Source organism: Aplysia californica, unplaced genomic scaffold (genome assembly GCF_000002075.1).
Source record: "Aplysia californica isolate F4 #8 unplaced genomic scaffold, AplCal3.0 scaffold00347, whole genome shotgun sequence".
NCBI lineage: Eukaryota > Metazoa > Mollusca > Gastropoda > Aplysiida > Aplysiidae > Aplysia > Aplysia californica.
Window position 1 is genome coordinate 468,988 of NW_004797617.1, and position 19,231 is coordinate 488,218.

The window sequence follows — 19,231 nt, forward strand, 5'->3', positions numbered from 1 at the left end:
CCCCCCTGTTGACTAATAAACTAGTTTGAAAAGACTCACCACAAACTCTCGGACTCCCTCCTGCATTTACCAATTCTTTCATTTTTAAAAAAACCATGACTGATATTCCCACTCAGGAAAGGATTCAAAGTCCTTAAAACGATGTGAGCATTATATTGTTTAGGTTCACTAATATTGTCATTAAATACTGGTACAGGAATTCATGTTTTATCATATATATGGTATTAAAGTGCGATCTATATCGCGAAAAACCACAGGAAGAGTTTTTTACAATGTAAAATCAAAGTTAAAAAGAGGTAAGACTGCCATATTATTGAAATAGCAGAGACCACTTTTTCCTTAAAGCAAAGAAGGAAGTTTCTTAACAATTTCCCAAAGATCACAAAAAAGAACAAAATTAACAGGATGGGAGATCCCATGTATTTTCTAAAATGGAGAAGTCTCATTTTTAGGAACAAAATGAGTTATGTTTAGAGGTAGGTACACATATTTGGATCAAATGCATTAGAAGCAACAGCGAAAGTGCCATTAAAGAGTACAGGAAAGGCCTTCCTAGTCAGCATTCTTGTACACACTTCCTAAAAAAAAACAGCAAAAAGTAATTCCTTGTAGGGTTCTACACTACAGTGTCCAGATAGTTTCAGAGGACGGTTGAATACAGAAGCTCTATGGAAGTAATCAATTATGCAGACTGAGGCTGTTTTCAAAGTCAAATAGGTTCAAATAATCAAAATCTCCTTACCTTGGATATATCTCTACACCATTTGGAGAGAGAGTTACATTATAGGACAACAGCAGGAAGCTCTCAAACTTGAAACTGCCGAGATCAATAATGTTATTTTCCCAAAGTACTTCTTCTACTTTGCACAATTTAACGATGATGATGCACACAAACATATATCTGAGCTGTACGTAGAACAAGGAGATATGTGCACTTCTTGCAGCTCAGTACAAAATGATGAAAATGACTTGGTCAAAAGGAAACAGCTCCACCTCTCTCAAGAGTTGTAAGCTGGTTGGACATGTAATTATAAGTCTCAGTGGTCCGTCTCAAATCAACATCCCTGAGAACGAGATGCAAGATGAAAGTAACGAGTCACATCATTTCAGCGTTCCCACTCATCAGGGGGGAAAATTTCTCTCCCCCCCCCCCCTATTTCCTCCTGGATTTTGCAACCATTTTCAAACTAATTCTATTTTTAAAGGACGTCAGTAAAAAGGAAGAGAAATGCAAGGTAAAAATCGTACCATGGCCACGGACAGTCCCTTTCCCTGAGGTGTCAGTGTCAAGGACAGGGTTATAAGATAAGTGTAATGTAAACTCAATTGTACATCACTACACAACATGCCGCACATCCGATGTTGGCCTTTCATCCAGTTAATGTTTTTTCTAAGGGTAAAGTGTTACCGAGTGACTACAAGGGCTGTACGCACAGAGGGTGTTAAAATTATACAGCTGCACATGAACTGGAAACGGAATCTGACTTTCCCTTACTTATACGCCGGGAAAGTTGGGATGGGTTAGCAGAGACTAACAGCAAATATATTTCTTTAAATCGGAATCTGAGGCGGGGTGTTACAATTGTATTTTTGTAAAATTGAATTTCAAAGTATAAAAACCTTAATGATTCTGTCAAACGAACATAACTGTTGGCAGCCCTTTGATTTCCCGGCTTTCTCCTGTACATTTTCGTTTTCATTCATTTTCAAGAAATCTGAAAATGAAATTCTCTGGGTTTTTTTTACTGTTTTCCTGGTTGCGCGGGGACCCTGTCATTTACAACTTTGGAGTTTCATCTGAAACTTGCAAGATCTTTACATCTAAAAAAACCCAAACAAGACTGGTTGCGGTTGTGTCGTTCAAAATGGACATCACTCTCTTCATGGCCAAACCTGTAACACAATCTTTTTGAATAATCCAGTCTAAAGCCAAACAGTGAACAGGACAATTAATGTCAAAGAACGTGTCCAAAACATGCAAAAATTTCAAATTCCTGAAAATAAAACTCCCAGACAATAATGGGAAAACATAAAAGTAAAGCCTATGATAACCTGCAGTCAGAAGTATCGGGAGTAAAAAAAAAAAAAAAAAGAGGACCCATTTTAAGGGTAATAATTTGGTCATTTTTTCCACTAATTTCAACAAATCTTCAAACAAACAAAATTCAACCAGATGGTTGTCACATTTGTCAATTTGAAGAAAATTTGTTAACGAGTTCGACAAATATCAAATTTTAGAAATTTGAACCAAAAATTGAGTGAGAAAGCAAAACTTTGTAACTTACTAAAAATAATAATAATGATAATAGATAGCATTTGTATAGCGCATATCCCTGCTCAACAGCAGGCTCTATGCTTAAAAATCAAACATGTTGTTCTGTTGTAGGCCTACAAAATTGATATTGCCAAAAAAACTTAGGGAAGGTAGTGGCTGTTTGAACTGTAGGCCTGTGCTCCAGGTACTGACTATTTCTCTTCATACAAGCTCCAACAAGCCACTGGAAATTTTGAATAACTCTGAGGCCTGTTCCTGGGTTGATTCTGTGGATCTACTGTTCAACATTAACTTACAACAGTTCAATTATTTGTAGGTTGTTTCTGTAGACTGTGTAGAAAAACTCCAAAGGAAATAATTGAAGGGCTTCAAGTCAAGGAATGCCTTGACCATTATAAGCTTTCAGGTGTTCTCTAAACCTTTCTTGCACCTATGCAAGGGCAACTCTTGATGTTTAGGAGGAGGCCCCATTCCATTGGAACCAGGCCTCCTCAACAGCATAGCACCTTCTACTCCAAATTTAAAAGCTTTTTGAGCACATTGAGATACCCATCTGATGTGACCGTTGTGGTTTTAGCGTTCTCGTCCTGAAACCAGAATAAACTAATTACGCCCCTGTAGCTTAATACTTTTTAAAAAGTAGTGTTTTCTTCAATTTTGGTTGAAAAGTGTAAAAACTTGGCAATTCTTGAAACATGTGGACTGCTTTTCTTCACACTTCTTTACAAACTTAACGTTCCCCTCGTTGAATTTCATTTGTTTGAAGTTTTCTTGAAGAAATTGGTGAAGAGATGACCAAGTTATTGCCCTTTTTTGTTTAGACACCAGACATATTATCCCACACTGGACATCCACCATGTAGTCACAGTACTTTGTTCTGATTCGACTGTCATCTCAAAATTTGTGAAAGCTTGATCACCAGGCTTTACCTGCAGCACCAATGGAAATCATGAATTTCACATTTGCAGAGGTCACATAGACATACAATCAGGTGCACACTTAGAACACTTTTTTACACTTTTTTAAATTGTCCAACACGAGGGTGACATCTGAGATACTGGAGACCTGCCAGTACTCATGCCACACGAAGGCCAGCCCAACGCTTGCTCATATCAGGATACTGGAATTAATCAGTAACAGCCACAATGACAGGAGTCAGGAGTTTACTTCTACAGTAAGTCAGTTTCCTCACTTTGAGTCTAAGAGGAAGATCTTTCGGCAAGACAAGGGCTGTGATTATCTTGGTCGATACTATGTACATTTTCGCATGTGTGTAGGTATGTGTGATGAGTCTATCAGTTGATACCTTCCACAGTTCTCTGTGTGTGTGTGTGTGTGTGTGTGTGTGTGTGTGTGTGTGTGTGTGTGTGTGTGTGTGTGTGTGTGTGTGAGTGTGTGTGTGTGTGTAAGTGTGCACGCATGACAGATCTTGTATATCTGTCGGTCTATGCTCTTTATTTCTATGAGTGCTCATAAATAAAAGAGTGAGTAGGTCAGCCTATGCCTTGTCTCAGGTAGTGTGTCTATGAGCCTCTGAGGTTACAACCATGCATCCAATCGCCGTGCCTGCTGTAAAGCCAGGAGTCCTGATGGCCACCTTTTGAGTAGTGCCAGAGCCTGGGCCCGGTGGCTTGTGTGGCAGAGGCCGCCTAGTCAGCTATTAGCCATGTGCACAACACAGGCACCTGCACGGCCAGTACATAGAGTGGCCACCTGAGGATTGGGGGGGGGGGGGGGGGGGGTAAAAGTAAGGAAGGAGGTATAAGTTAACAAGTTAATAATTTGGTCTTACTCTAAGCAGACAGGAACAGTGTCATTTGGGAGGTAGAGTCAAAAGCACATCAAATGCCTATCACTTGCTACTGAGAGGGAAGTGTGAACACCCCCACCCCCGAAATTTAAAAAATCTAGTAAGGGAGTTTTTGATGAAGAGGGTAATGGGAGAAAGGCCAGTTCAGAACTTCAAAATTAGACAGAGATAGGAAAATATTAGAACCTAAATATGGAGAATTGAAAACTAGAAAATGTTAATAATAGTAAAACAGAACATAATAAAATGAAAAGTTACATCTGGAAAACTCACTTTGTTCCATTCATTGGTGACAGGGTCATAGCACTCCACATCATTAAGATACTGCACACCGTCATAGCCTCCTACAGCAAAAAGCTTGTCACCCAAGGGGCACAACCCTACAGAGTCGCGAGGACTGCTCATGGGCGCTATTATGGTCCACTGGTCAGTTTTAGGATCATATCTTGGGGTGGGAGTTGAGGGAAGACAAAAACATACAATGGAACGGCGTGTTTATATGGGTGTATTCTTTAACTTTCACTACTGTTTCATGCTCAGTTTTTGTAAAGCCCTTTTCTTGTTCATTTTTATCCATTTTAGACAAATATTGGCTTTCTATTCATCACAAATTAATACTTAAAAAAAAATATTTGATCGGTTCTATTCAAACTATACCACACTAAGCCTAATTAACTCTTTAGCCTTGAGTTTTTTCTACCGTTTCCAGGAATTTTTTTCTACAGTTACCTAAACCTAGTGCACTATGTCTCATTATAAACCCAAAAGTTTGCCTCCAACTTCTAAATAGCGGAAACAAAGGCTTAGTCATTACTAAAAGACTTGGTTCGGGAACAGTTCCGAAAAACAAGCAAAAACTAGCACTAAATAAAACGAAACAGATGTCACTAGTACTCGACGCTCCAAGCATCCTATGGGGAACAGGGTTATTACCGCCGGAGCTCCCAGCGTCCAAGGGTTTCAAAGAGTAAAGAAGTAAGTTCTGCGCTCTGGACTAATTTGAGATTTTAAAAAATCTGGGGGGTTACAAGGAGTAGGCGTGCCCACCTGTTTTTCCTAATAATTTGATGTTTTGCAATTAGGTTTGAAATTTTCTTGAAAATAATTGACTTGCGACAGTTTTAACCATTTCCGCCCTACAAGCTCTGCCCATCACAAGACCGGATTCGCTTTGGGTAGGAATCCGTAAAATGACATACATGCAATTCTTAAAACATCTTACAAATAAACCGCTAAAGATACTCAATTAAAATTTGGGACTTTAATAGATAAACGGTTTCAGAATTGTAAACAGTTGAAAATACTTTACTATCCCCAGTTTCGACTCAAAAAAATAAAATTGTAATATGTAAAAATCAAAAATCACAATACAAAAACTTCAAGTGCTGGCATTCTTTATGCAGAAGACAGAAAAATTCCTTTTTTAGAGTGTCATGATATGAGGAGAAGCATTCCTCTTTGCAGTCTGATTTGGCAAAGAGTGCAGCTCATAACTATCTCAGAAGCTCGCCTTCTGTTTGTGTAGTTCTTATTCTTCCTATACCAGTAGCATGCTCGTTTCAGTCCGGCCATACGGAAAAGCCTGTGGTCAACCAGGGCTGTGTTCACAACCCCAGCAGTTGCTGGCTGTTTCACAGTTGTCTTCCTCTTCCTGCCGCCGTTCCCTTTCATTAGGGCTGAGCTCAAGCTGAGGCGAAAGGAGATATGGCTCAGCTGCTTGGCCTTGAGTTGGGGGCGATGGGAAGTGATAGTCATGCTAATATGAAGTTATTTTGTACATCACCTGTGTAGCCGAATCGAGCCACAAGTTAATTACGTCTAGACCCCCAAAAAACTACGTCCAGAAAGAGTTAAGTCTGTAATTGGGAAATTTGGGCTGACACCAGACATATTATGAGTTCCTCATTCAGATTTGATGTAGCTGCTTGGATTTCTAATGATTGGACTTAGAAAAATAAGTCTGCTTTAACTTTTTCCATGCCAATCCATGATCTACTATTGAGAGCAAAATTGACCCTTCGTTTTAATCGTAGACCTATTCTGGGCACATATGCATTTTCTGACAGATCTTTCTGTAATAGAAAGCAATGTTGTGTACTACATTTTATAAGGAAAAGTATAGTAACAACAATGTCTATAGACAGAATGCTGACCATAAGGCACATAGGTTTGTTTGTGAAGGGATGGACAAACACAATTGGGAAGGAGGAAGGAGATACCACTATTTAAAAATCTGTTGTCCTTGTACCTTAACTCATTCACTACGCCGAGCCGTGGGGGGCGGCGCGGCTAGAGTGCCGTCAGTACGCTAAGCCGCCAACGGCGGCTCGAGAACTGACGTTCAATTTTAACTTGGTTTCTATTCCAATCCACATATCCATGTTAAAATAAAGGTCATAATATAAAGTTGACTTCCGGGTCAAGTGTTTCCACCGAAAATCGGAAGTTTTGATTCAGTTTTGAAACAGGATTTCGAAGTTTATGCGACATTGTTTTATCGCGAAGCCCAAATTATAGCCAGACACCAGTCTTTGTACTTTTACACAACAAAATGTATCATTATTTTGCTCACTAAAGAAGTGTAGGACTCTTCTTATAATATTGATACTACTGGACTCAAATTGCCAGTGCACTGTAATTGAGAAATCAATATTTTTGAGTGCTAGATCTAGTCAAAATATTTTTCTCCCCCCAAATTCACTACTTTTTGGTGAATTTACTCAAAAAGTACCACCCAAGACATGTATAGGTTTATTCCAAATGCAATTCTGAATAATTCCATATAAGATACGAGTGTTTTTTTCTGTTTGGGATCCTTTTTTCAAAATTTTTTTTTTTTTTAATTTTCTTCAATATCGGAGGTTACGATCCAAATGTACAAATATTATGGAATGTATGTGAATAACTGCTCATTTTTCAATATTTTCCTGTTCTATATACAGTTATGGTTATTTTGATGTATAATTTGACTAGGTGCAAACATATTTTTTGAGTTTCATCTGAGATTATAATTTTTTTTTTTTCAAATTTTATCCGCAGCCAATCACAATTGTGTTGCATAATCGCCTCTTACAGGAATCAAAGTTGAAAAATACTCAAATAAACAATACACATGTATTCTACAAACCATACTGAAAATGTTGGTATATAATATGTTGATATTTATTTGAATTTATGGCCCCCAAGACCTGTGAACTGCGCACTAGTCATCATCTCATTTCGCCCTCCCGAAAAAAATTCGTCTACAAGCCGAAAATAATACGTAGCGAATGAGTTAAGAAAACCTACCTTTCTGCGCAATCAAATCGACAGCTGGTAGGGTTGGTGGCTGGAGCCTCATAGCCCCCAACGGCATACAAGAACCCACTGCAGTTGGCAGCCCCGACACCACCCCTCCTCTTGGACATTGGGGTGCAGTGCGTCCATTTGTTTGTGTGTGGGTCAAAGCACTCCACCGACTTCAGGCAAGAGCTACCGTCTCTTCCACCAACAGCATACAGTCTGAAGAGAAGAGGATAAAAATTAGAAAAAGTGCAGAACTGAGATTAAAAGAGCCTGTCAGAATGAGTTTTACAAAAGAATATATTTTAGTATGGGTAAAGGGAAGTACATAACATAGAGATGCCAAAGTGTAGGTCACCAAAGTGCGGCTGGACCTAACTGATGCCTATTTCTATTACAGAAGTCTCCGCCAAAGATCCCACCGCTTATGGTCCCAGTTCGCCTAACATCCCACTGTTTTGGAAAAACATAATTTTTACTATATAAAAGTCACCTCTAAGATCCCGCACAGGAGGATCTACATTCGGCTAAGATCCCACTTTTCAGGTCATAATTTAGTTATTTTCTTCTTTATTTACGAAAAAAAAAAGAATAAGAAACCTGGGTGCGCTCAGCCGATCAACAAAGTAGCGAAAATGTGAGATCATTGTATGGTATTTCACGTCACGGATCATTCACTCTCACGAATGCGATCACACCTCAGTTGTAAATGTTGATAAGCGGTTACAATGTTTAGCCCAGACGAGATAGCACCACGGTGTGAACTCGTCGATGCCTTGCTTTCCTCGATCACCTGAGCCGTCCGCCTGAGCTTACATTACACACTAGGTGTGGAGGGCCTACAAGCAAGCATCAGACTCCATTCCATCAGACGGTGAACCCGTGGACGCTTACATTTTCCCGACCATCGCTCTCGTCTTTCAATTTCGCGATTTAGCTTCATAGACAGACTGGCGCCCATACTCGTGGACTGTCCGATCACCTCTGCGTAATGTGGTCTTCTGTTGGCAGGGAACCTGCTTTCATTTTTTTTTTTTATTTGGTCGGTGTGGTCACAACACAATGACATGGCAGAGAACTCCATTAGAGATGGAAAGCAATTAATTTTTGGTGAAGGGGCATTGCTTGAAATTGAAGCCAACTGGTTCCCACCTGACACAGTAATTTTTTAAAAGCCCCACCCCCCCCCCCCCCAAAAAAAAAGGAAAAACTGACTTCTGAAAAGAACTTTTAGTGCCCAAGAGTCACGTCAGTTCATTTTAAAGTAAGGGAAGATAATTGGCTGGAGGGCGGCACGAATCAAAGTTCGAATTATTGTATTCGTTTCTAGTGTGGACTCCCCCCCGCCGAATAGGCGGGCTTCGACCACACCCTCACAGTTATCCACAATTTCTTGGTTTAAGCAGCCCTTCAGCTCATGGCTGAGGACCACGCCCTTCGACTGGTTAAACTTCTGGTGTCGCTCGGAAACACAAAGAACACCACCGAAGGTCGTAATCTTTTCAAGTCCGGCCAGTTCTTTATCCGATGCGCACTTGATGAGGAGAGCACCAGAGGACAGTTTCTGGACATTCGTAGGAATGTATCCCAGAACCAGTCTTAGAGCATCTCCTGTCTTGAATATGTTTAGATCTGTGATCTTTTCCTGCGCATCGATACTGCGGATGGTCAAGTACGGCTGCCGCGGAAGCTCCCTGAGAGGGGGGAGGGCAGAGGCAGTCGTAAAGGTCATTTTCCCTTTCGATGTTTGTTTGCTCGGCTCGGCGGCCGCATCCGCTTCCGCGAACCGAGACTCTTTGGCAACGTTGGGAGTTGGGGAAGGGTTTTTAATTGATGAGGTTTCCATGTGAGTGTTGTAAATTTGTTCGACTCCGGGGCTCCCCACCCGCCAACGAGCCCAACAAGTGGACACATTGCTCGGATGACCAGAGCTGTGCCAGGGCTACCCCGGAGCTATACTCTCCATGAAAGTGCATAAAACCCTCCCGTCAAGACTGACCCAGGGCTTGAAGGGGTTTCAACTCCAAACCGATTGAGTGGCATGGGCTGTGCCACCCTCCCGTCTAAGAGGAAAACCTGAGCTAAAGAGGTGTGTCGGTGAGGAACAGTCCATAGACTGATCTCACCTCAACCGCCAGGTACCCGGTTTCCCTCCGCACGGGTCGCACCTCACAGTCAACAAGGCGCCCACTCTGTGGAACGGTTGACCTCTCTTTTTGCTGCACATGAGGTCAGCGGTGGGAGAAAAGACAGAAAGAAAGAAGGAAGGAGAAAAGGAAGATACACTAAAGTAGGTGTTGCATCCGGATCCTAGAGGTTTGGGGTCCATGTGCGACAACTCGCCTTTGAAGGGGTTGCACCTCCTGCAGATGAAGCAGTGGGTCTATTTATATCCCCCCGATCCACTGGGGGCGCTACTGTAGTTAGGCCTACTATAACTGTCCTTTACTGGTACTTTACAAGCCTATTCTTCTTAGAGAGACTCCCTCTTTCAAATTTCGGTCTGCTGTTCTACTCCACAAAGATGGTGTCAATTTCAGTATGTGTATATCAAGCTTCCACAACTAGCCTTAAATCTTTTAGCCCTGAGTATTTTTCCACCGTTTCCCAGAGTTTTTTCTACAGTTACCTATACCTGGTGCAGTATGTCTTATTATAACCCCAAACGCTTGCCTCCAACTTCTAAATAATGGTAACAAACGCTTAGTCATTACTAAAAAAAACCTTGGTTCGGGAATAGTTCCGAAAAACAAGCAAAAACTAGCCCTAAAAAATAAAACGAAACAGTTGTCACTGGTACTGGACGCTCCCAGCGCCCGACGGGGTTCAAAGAGTTAATGTTTTTGAGCGGGCAGTCTTGATCCTATTTATTGCATTGATTTGGAAAGACTTTTGAATGGAAATAGTACATACTGTAAAGTCCACAAATCTCGAATGTGAAAATCATGAATTCTCGGGTATCTCGAACGTGATGCTCGGTCCCGTTTCAGTCCCCATGTCTTCTTGGTATTGATTTCACTGAGTTCCCGAACACGCAACACTCGAATCTCGAACAAGTCCACTTCGCATTCTCAGCTAAAGACACGGCTTTACAGCCTTTCTGGCCGCGGGTAGGTATTTTTTTATATTGTTACAGCCAAAACGTGGTCCTTGTCTCAACACGAAAGGCAGAAAGAAGGGAGGACGGGGAAGGGGAGTTGGGGAGTGATGCTGACGGCACCGCATGACTGGTTCGCTGCCGCGTGCAATCATGCTGTGGGACGCACGTAGTGCAGATGGCAAGAGGTGTACAGAAAGTTACATTCTGTAAGCCAATGAAATGAGAGGAAAGGAATGACGTAGGAGTCGGGTGTGCACACGTGATATTTTCTACTTTCCACTTTCATTCTCATTTACTTGCTTTCACACCGTCAACACGTTTATCAAGGGAACTTACCATATTAATTGTTTTAAGGGGTATCGCTACCTTGAAAACCAGCTTTTTAACCAGAGAACCTGTGAAGCTAGTAGTATTGGTATATGTTGATACTTACGTGGAGGAATGAAAATTATCTACACCTTCAAACAATTCGTAAATTCATCGGTTACCATGGAAACAGGGAACATCTTGAATTTTGTTGATAATTTAATTTTCTTAAACGTTTCAAAACTATGCTACCTGTACGATTCTTTTAAAAGGCAAAAGGAAAAGTATCCACTCTTTTTGGACAAGCTCACTTTGGAGACCTCTGGACTGATTACTAATGGTCTTCTCAATATGACAACTAGCTAGCCCTAAAATTTCATGTCTTCTCTCACTTTTGCCTTTAAAAAAATCGTCTAGGTAGCATAGTGGTGTAGACTTTCATTCCTCAACATACGTATCAACATAAGCCAATACTAGCTTCACAGGTTCTCTGGTTCAAAAGCTGGTTTTCAAGGTTGCGATACCCCTTAATGTTCTTTTTTACCTCCCTTGATTTTCTCTCTATTTCTTTGTACAATGTAATTGGGGTTTTCATGGACATGACAAATTACGGAAATCTTGAACACGGTTTCCAGTCCCCGACGAATTCGAGCTACCCGTGTTTGACAGTAACTTGAGTCCATATCTTTATATATTTTGAGTATGCTTGAAACACATTGATTGAATCATTTTCAACGTAAAAACGTACATGGTTCTGCTGCAACTAAAGCAGTTTTGTCATCTGACCTAAGTGCACCCAGGCATAGTAGAGATGTAGGCAGGCAATGCTCAATAGTTTTTTTTTACTTGAAAGTGGCCAATAACGAGACTTTCTCAAAGGAAAACTTAAAATGGGAAAATGGAGAAAAGCAAAAGCTCAGCTTTAGGAAGAAAAAAGAAAAAAAGCAGGACGACAGACTAAAACTGTAAAAGGAAAGGAAGAAAAAGAGAGAAAATAAAGAAGCTAAAATGAAGACAGAAGAGAATTTAAAGGAAAATGCTCAAAGGAAAGGAAACAGCCGGAATTAAAATACAACAAAATGCCAAAACAGAATGAGAGCCCAAAAATATTCTAAAACTATAAGTGTTTGAACCTGTAACAAATGTCATGGGCTATGAAAGTGGCATGAATGAGTGTGTGTGTGTGTGTGTGTGTGTGTGAGTGTGTACGCGCGCGCACGTGTGTGTGTGTGTGTGTGTGTGTGTGTGTGTGTGTGTGTGTGTGTGTGTGTGTGTGTGTGTGTGTGTGTGTGTGTGTGCCTGTGTGCGTGTGTGCATATGCTTGTATGTGTGAGAGATAGGACAGAGGAAACGACAGAGAAAGGGACTGAGAGAGAGAAGAAAGGGGGGTGGAGGGAGGCGGCTGAGTAGAGAGAAAGAGGGGTAAGTGGAAGATGAAACATGGATACAGTCAAACTCTAACCAGATGAACACAATATTATGGTTTTAAAGCTGAGTCCATCTGCTGTGGAAAACCAAGTGGATAACTGCAGAATGCCCTCTTGGTGAAAATAAATAGAAAGTGCAGGACTGCAGATCACAAACTCGACATATTTCACATTTCACAGTTGTCTATTTTTTTTCTTCCCCCAACTACCTAAAAAAAGGGCCGCTTTGGTCTCAGATGTAATGAGCTTTATGTTGCATGATGAGCTTTATCATGTAACCGTCATTTTGATATCTAATTGAGATTGAGAACGGTGGTTTGGAGTTTGGACAATTGAAAGATGCGTTTACTGGTCAGCAGCCAAAGATAAGACAGTTGAGCAATAACTGAGACTTGTAATATGTGGCATTGCCTCTAATATTGGTAGACTTACAAGTACACTAACCTCGTTATTCCAGAATATAATTTAAACATGAAAATCATACCCCCCCAAAATTTAAAACCCCAGGAAATAAACTATCCATTAATCCAGATCAGTCAGCATTATCCCAGCTGTTGTAAATGGATCCCACAGTATATTCATTTTTTCCCTCTCAAGTTGGATGTGTTTTGAGTTAGTTATAAATATGATCATTTTGGCACAGATATTATTTGTCTTATGCAGATCTATACTACATCTAACTTCCTCTAGTCTTGTGTGTTTGCTTGCGACCTAAACATTGTAAAACGCAAGTAACCGAGTCCAGATCAAGCCAGGGTTCCTACTCATCACGAGAAAGAGTTTCCCTTTTTTCCCCTGATTTCGTCTTGGATTTTGCAGCCATTTTTTCTTATATTTTTAATGACGACAGAGCTAAGAAGCAGAAATGAAGAGAAATGCAAGGTAAATTGTAACAAGGCCATGGACAGTTCTTCTCTCTGGGGCATCAGTATCAAGGACAGGGGTTATAGCATTTGAGTAACGTAAACATGGGGAGGGCTGGTTAGCTGTTGGCCTGACTCTTGCAAAATCGAAATAAACAGACAAAATGCGTCAAGGGCCTTTGATCTTAATTAATAAGTGTACATCACTCCACAAATTGCAGCACAACCCTTTTTTATTGCTTTTTAAAACACTCTTTTATTTGCCTAGGTCGTCACCCACAACACACAGGCCGTCACAAACTAATGTTGGTTTATCTCCTTGCTAATGATTTTCTAAGGATAAAGTGGTACTGCGCGACGACAAGGGCTCAGTGCACAGAGGGTATCAAAGTTAGCTGTGACGTGGACTATCTGACTTTCTCTTACTTATACCTGGGAAGGTGGGGGCGGGTTGGGAGAGATGAACAGCAAATACACTTCTTTAAATTGTAAAATTGAATTTTGTTTTTTTCTTAAAGTTTAAAAACCTTAACGATTAATTGTTGGCAGCCCTTTGATTTCCTGGCTTTCTCATATACATTTTCATTTTCATTCATATTCACCCTGTTTTCCAGACCAGGAAATCTGAAAATAAAATTCTTTTGAAACAACTTTTCAAAAAACAGAAACAACTATAAATACCTGCTTACAACAGAAAAAAGTAAATGGCAAGATGCACAGACGTATTACAAGATCCAGGTCACTAATAAACACAGACATCAAAATTGTCACACAAGAAACAAAAGTACTCTGCCAACAACAATCCAACAGCTGTCTTTCAAGCATTAAAAGGGCAGCCACTGACATTATCCACAAAAAAGAAAAGTATATAACAGAAAATAGTGACACAAAATCTTTACCTCCTGCACCAGCCCCCAGCCCCGTGCCAAGGCAATCTCTGTCATCAGGAGACAGGTAAAAAAAGGATAAGCTGTTGCTAACACAATTAGATGACAGAATAATGCCATGTTTCCTTTGGAACCACATAATGACATTGTAAGCACTGAATGAAAGGTAAAAGTAAAGAAAGCTATGATAAAAGAATATATGGAAAACAGATGTTTTCAAAACGCAGAAATATGATCCATGTCGTCCATACTTCATCTAACAGTGTCTTTCAGGAGGAAATACCCAGAACAGATAGGCAGGTAGATCAACAAGCAGACAGAGATAATCAGAGATAAATAGACCAACGGAAATACAAACACAAATAACAGAAGACATGACAAACAGATTAACATATGATACGAAACCTATTTGCAAAAATACTCACTTTCCCAGCAGGGCTGCTACCCCAACAGTACTGCGAGAGGTAGACATTGGGGCCACATAACTCCACTGACGGGCCTGAGGGTCCCAGCGCTCAACAGTGTTCAGATAGGACCAGCCATCATGGCCCCCAACAGCATACATCGGACCTTCCAGTACCCCAACACCTGAAAAACAAATAGTATTTTTAGACAGGTTTTTAAATTTAGTTTAAGTTGGGACCCCCTCTCAAATTTTCAAGATTTACTCAGGACTGGGCCAGAAACAAGCACTTCTGCCCTCTTCGTTACTGACTTTGAAGTCCTAGGATAGTTTCCCTTGATCAATACAGCTACAAACTACTATAGCCTCAATAGACAACATACTCTAGCCTGAAAAGTTCTTGGAAGTCTTGATAAGCCACAAAAGGAAAGCATATGCCAAAATAATAGGCAAAGGATTAGACCTTAAACCTGAGTGAAGCTCAGTTCTGACTCCTCAAAGAAAGAGGATGCATGGATGCTGTATTCAAATTCTGACAGCTTTGAGAGAAAACCATCGGGCACAACAAGGATCCGACATTGTCTTCATGGATCAGAAGAGGGCTTTCGACAGAGCAAATCTTGTTAAACTGTGAAAGACACTAGAAATGTATGGCCTCACAGGACAAATGCTAAACAACGTTAGAGCTCTATATACCAACAGCAGTAGTTCAGTTAGAATAAAGGAAGGCAACTCAGACTGGTTCAAAGTAAGATCTGGAGTATGACTTGGGTGCACTTTATTTCCCGTTCTTTTTATAATATATATGAAAACAAAAATGCAACACCAAAACCAAAGCCCAGACAGCCTAAATGAAATTCAGCTTGAAGACGAACACTGTCTTATTCATCCAAACCAACAAAGCCACCAAATCACATCGCTGAACTGAACAACAGCTGTGAGAAATTTGACACAAGAATAAGAACATCAAAAACAAGTTATGAAAGTTAGCTCAAACCATAGTTCGCTGAACATTCATGTCAATAGTAAACAACTAAAACAGGTCAAGGAGTTTATATAACTTGGCAGCATTTTTTTCTCTGAAACGAGTCCACAGAGAAATAGAAATGCAAACTCAAAAAGCCAACACTGCCACCTATCATCTCATCCAAACATTTTCATGGACACAGACAGCTTCAATATTTATACCAACATTATGCTACCAGTGTCAGACCTGGACATTATTGGCACAGAGTCCTGCCTGCATTCATAAAAAAAAAATAGAGAGTAAAATGGTCTGGCCACCTGTCACGAAAATCACCTTGCTAGCCAGCCTACAGAACCAAGTATTCAGGATTTAACGGAAGAGGCAGGCCATGCAAAAGATGAATTGAGGAAGTCAAGAGAACCCTGAGAAATTATAACATCCCAATCGAAAGAGCAGCAGAGTTGGCCTACCATAGAAAACTGCACCTTCCCTTGACACTTAAAGGCAACAGAGGATGAAAGACTAAAACGTAAAGCATAAGATTACTCCTGGGTTTGTTGTGGACATTTTTCTGTTTATCACTAAACATCCAAACCCATTTCCTTACTATACCCACACTCACTGCCTTTTCACCCTAAACAGTTGTCATCTAACGGAGTCTTTCATATGATTTTAAGTTTTGTACATTTAGGAAACAAGTCATTGATCCAACTTCACAGTCGTTAGCATTTTCTATTGTTTTCCACATGTTTGATGAGGCACTTTGAGAACATTGGACAAGCCAAAAAGGGAATGAAATAGTCGAAAGGCAGCCTCAAGAAAGGTGTGAAAATGGTACAGTCCAGTCCAGTCCATTTATAACAGCCTCTGTTATTTCAGGAACTTGGATATAACAGTGATAAATCAAATCCCCCTTTTTTTTTTCTCTATAAGTGTAAGTAATATAAAATGAACCTGGATATAACAGGGTTCAATCTGTGCAAACTCGGATAAAACAGTGATCTTGCAAAGCATGAATTTGCTTTCGATCCGTCAAATTTAGTCAAATTATTAAAATTTGTCTCAACCAAGACATTTCACCTATTTGTATACACCCCCCCCTCTAGTTCAAACTTTCAACCCCAAATAGTGTTGGGGTCACTGATCGATTCCATCTCAGTGTCAGCAAAACAGCCCACTGGAAAAGGATCTGCGGTGATCGAATATATATAGTAAGCTGAAGGCTCAATGGTACTGGTAGTTTCCTTTGATAACGGTTATAACAGGACCCGCTTATAACAGGGAAAAACTGCCGGTCTCATCTGTCCTGTTCTATCCAAGTTTGACAGTACTTACTTTAACAATAAACCCCAAAAGATGAATATTCTGAAGAAAGATTTTTATGCAAATTGTGGCAAAACACATACCCAAACCATGGCGGTGAGTGGACATGGGAGGCATTAGAGTCCAAGAATTCTTTTTGGGGTCATAACATTCCACAGTGTTGAGTGTCTTCAGGCCGTCACGACCTCCCACCACAAAGAGCTTATCATCCAGCACGGCCACACCAAACTGCAGTCTCCTACCTGACATACTGGCCACTTGGGTCCACGTATTTGTGCGAAGGTCATACTTTTCTACACTAGTCGGACCTGTGAAGAGGAAAAACCAAAAAGGATCAGCGCCATTGTCATTTATACCCCAAAAGCCTTGAACAGTAAAGTACAGAGAATACAAGTCTGCTCTTGAACTTTATCTCATAGCCAATAGCTAAGATAATAGCAAAGCTTCGCGTTAGAATATCATATTTCGTAAAGTTTCTTTTTTAAAAAATTCAGTTAATTAAGCTATTTATTCATCTTAGCAATAACCGTAAAAATAGGGAACAAGAAGAATAAGAAGAATATGGGGTGTAAGAAGCAGCAGACCCAACTACTGTTTCTATATTATCTTCATAAAGCAGTTTTGAGCCAGGTAGACTCATTGTACATTGTATAATTGCATATATACCCTCCATCCACACAACTTACATAATTTAGGTGGCGGGCTGCTTTGTCTGAGCATTTGCTTATTAACTCAAAAGCTTAGAGTTTGAGTAAAGAGAAGTAGACTGACATAATGACGGCCATTTAGGGCTGGAAAAAAGAATAAACACACAGATAGAAAAAGAGGAAAAGAAAATTAGCAGGACCTCTCAGTGGTCAGCCCACTCACTAAAAGGCATACATGTAAGCAAATATGAGAAACGCTGTAAAAGAATGGCAAAGGTGAAAAAAACTCACCTTTCGTACACTCCATGCTGCCGACAGCGTAGAGAACTCCAACCGTAGACTTGCGCGGCTTGGTGCGGGGAGACTGGAAAGATGAGCGTCTCTCAGGCAATAAGTGGTATTTGAGTGCTTCCATGATGAGTTGCTGGCATTCCTTGTCCTCATGGAACAGAGAGTTGGTCTCTACGTGGTCAGCGATGAACTGGAAAAATCAATTATACAATGTATCACTCATTTGAGAATTGTACAGTTTTCAAAAGGTACGGCTGTAACCACCCCCCAAAAAAAACACACCAAAAAACCCCCCTCAAAAAACAACAAACAAACACACACACACATAGCTCAGCACTTTAGTGGACCTCTGGAACATCTCTGACCGACCTGAGTCAAGTAAGTGGAAACTCTAGAAAATTCCCCTGACAGCCTGAGCGCAAGAACTCTGCATTGGAGATTGGGACCACGGCCATCTGCATCATGAATCCAATGGAACAAATAATGCCACGAACTGAATGAAACAAAAGCGGATACAGTTTCAAAATAAGAAAAGATGGGCAGAGAAAAGAAAAACATAATGTTTAAAATAAAACTGGAAAGAAAACTTGGTTATCTTCCTGAGGAATGGTTCTCATGATGCTGACACTGATAATTAAAGATGAGTTAACTATGTGAAAGATAATATGCTACTTTAATTTATATACAAGTATACACACACACAGACAGAAAGAGGAGAAAAGAGAGAGAGAGAGAGAGAGAGAGAGAGAGAGAGAGAGAGAGAGAGAGAGAGAGAGAGAGAGAGAGAGAGAGAGAGAGAGAGAGAGAGAATGGTTCTCATGATGCTGACACTGATAATTAAAGATGAGTTAACTATGTGAAAGATAATATGCTACTTTAATTTATACGCAAGTATACACACACACAGACAGACACACACACACACACACACACACGCACAAACCCAGACACAAATACACCCTTACACACACCTTCTGTCTCATCACACACGCACGTATACACCATTATGATAGGGCCATACAAATACATAGAATAATATATTATATAAGGCGATCTGTAGATAAACAAAAAATACATTATAAAGATACATTGTCATTTACATAATATTGTACTGAAAACGAAGCTTCTGGGTTTAGAAATAATTTCATCAAATTCAAATGTGTCTTTAATCTCACGTTTTAAATTTAGACTCAGGTATAAGGGGTTGATGAAGGGAGTTCTAAGCCAATGGAACAAAATAGGCAAAGGACAATTCAGCTAATTTTTAAAGCTACTTTCATGGGAACTCTCCTTAAAGATACTGATTGTCTGGTCTCGGTGATCAAGATGGAACATAGATCTAGATGAGATCACAAAGCCGTGAGGGAGATTTGCCAATGACATACTTGTGGCATAGTATTTCATTTTTAGTCGATATTCTAGCTGGCTGACCTCGCAGCATGATCCTGAAAATGTGTGACGCTAAAGTGGTATTAGGTAGTTCAAATAGTTGAGCATTGTATCAATCAATACGTGAGAACAAGAAAGATGACACGATATTTTCTATGAGAATTCATTCATAAAACATAGACATGTTATGTCCAATTCTGTACAGATTACAAAATACGAGACGAGGGTACATAAATAACTGACAGGATGTTTCGTTGGCAA

The 19,231-nt window shown here is 40.3% G+C and overlaps 1 protein-coding gene across 2 annotated transcripts in view; it reads right to left on the bottom strand.

Moving 5' to 3' along the window:
- Nucleotides 1-1,587: 1,587 nt before the first annotated feature.
- The window catches only part of LOC101860183 (kelch-like protein 5), a 69,225-nt gene continuing 51,581 nt past the window's right edge, over nt 1,588-19,231 (bottom strand). For both annotated transcript variants that reach the window (XM_035970949.1, XM_005102890.3), the window contains 6 exons: nt 17,582-17,771; nt 16,727-16,951; nt 14,376-14,538; nt 7,374-7,586; nt 4,359-4,530; nt 1,588-3,988 (listed from right to left, as the gene is read on the bottom strand). In XM_035970949.1, the coding sequence (XP_035826842.1) occupies nt 3,929-3,988; nt 4,359-4,530; nt 7,374-7,586; nt 14,376-14,538; nt 16,727-16,951; nt 17,582-17,771 (1,023 nt within the window). In that variant the 3' untranslated portion in view covers nt 1,588-3,928. The remainder of the gene's footprint in view (nt 3,989-4,358; nt 4,531-7,373; nt 7,587-14,375; nt 14,539-16,726; nt 16,952-17,581; nt 17,772-19,231) is intronic.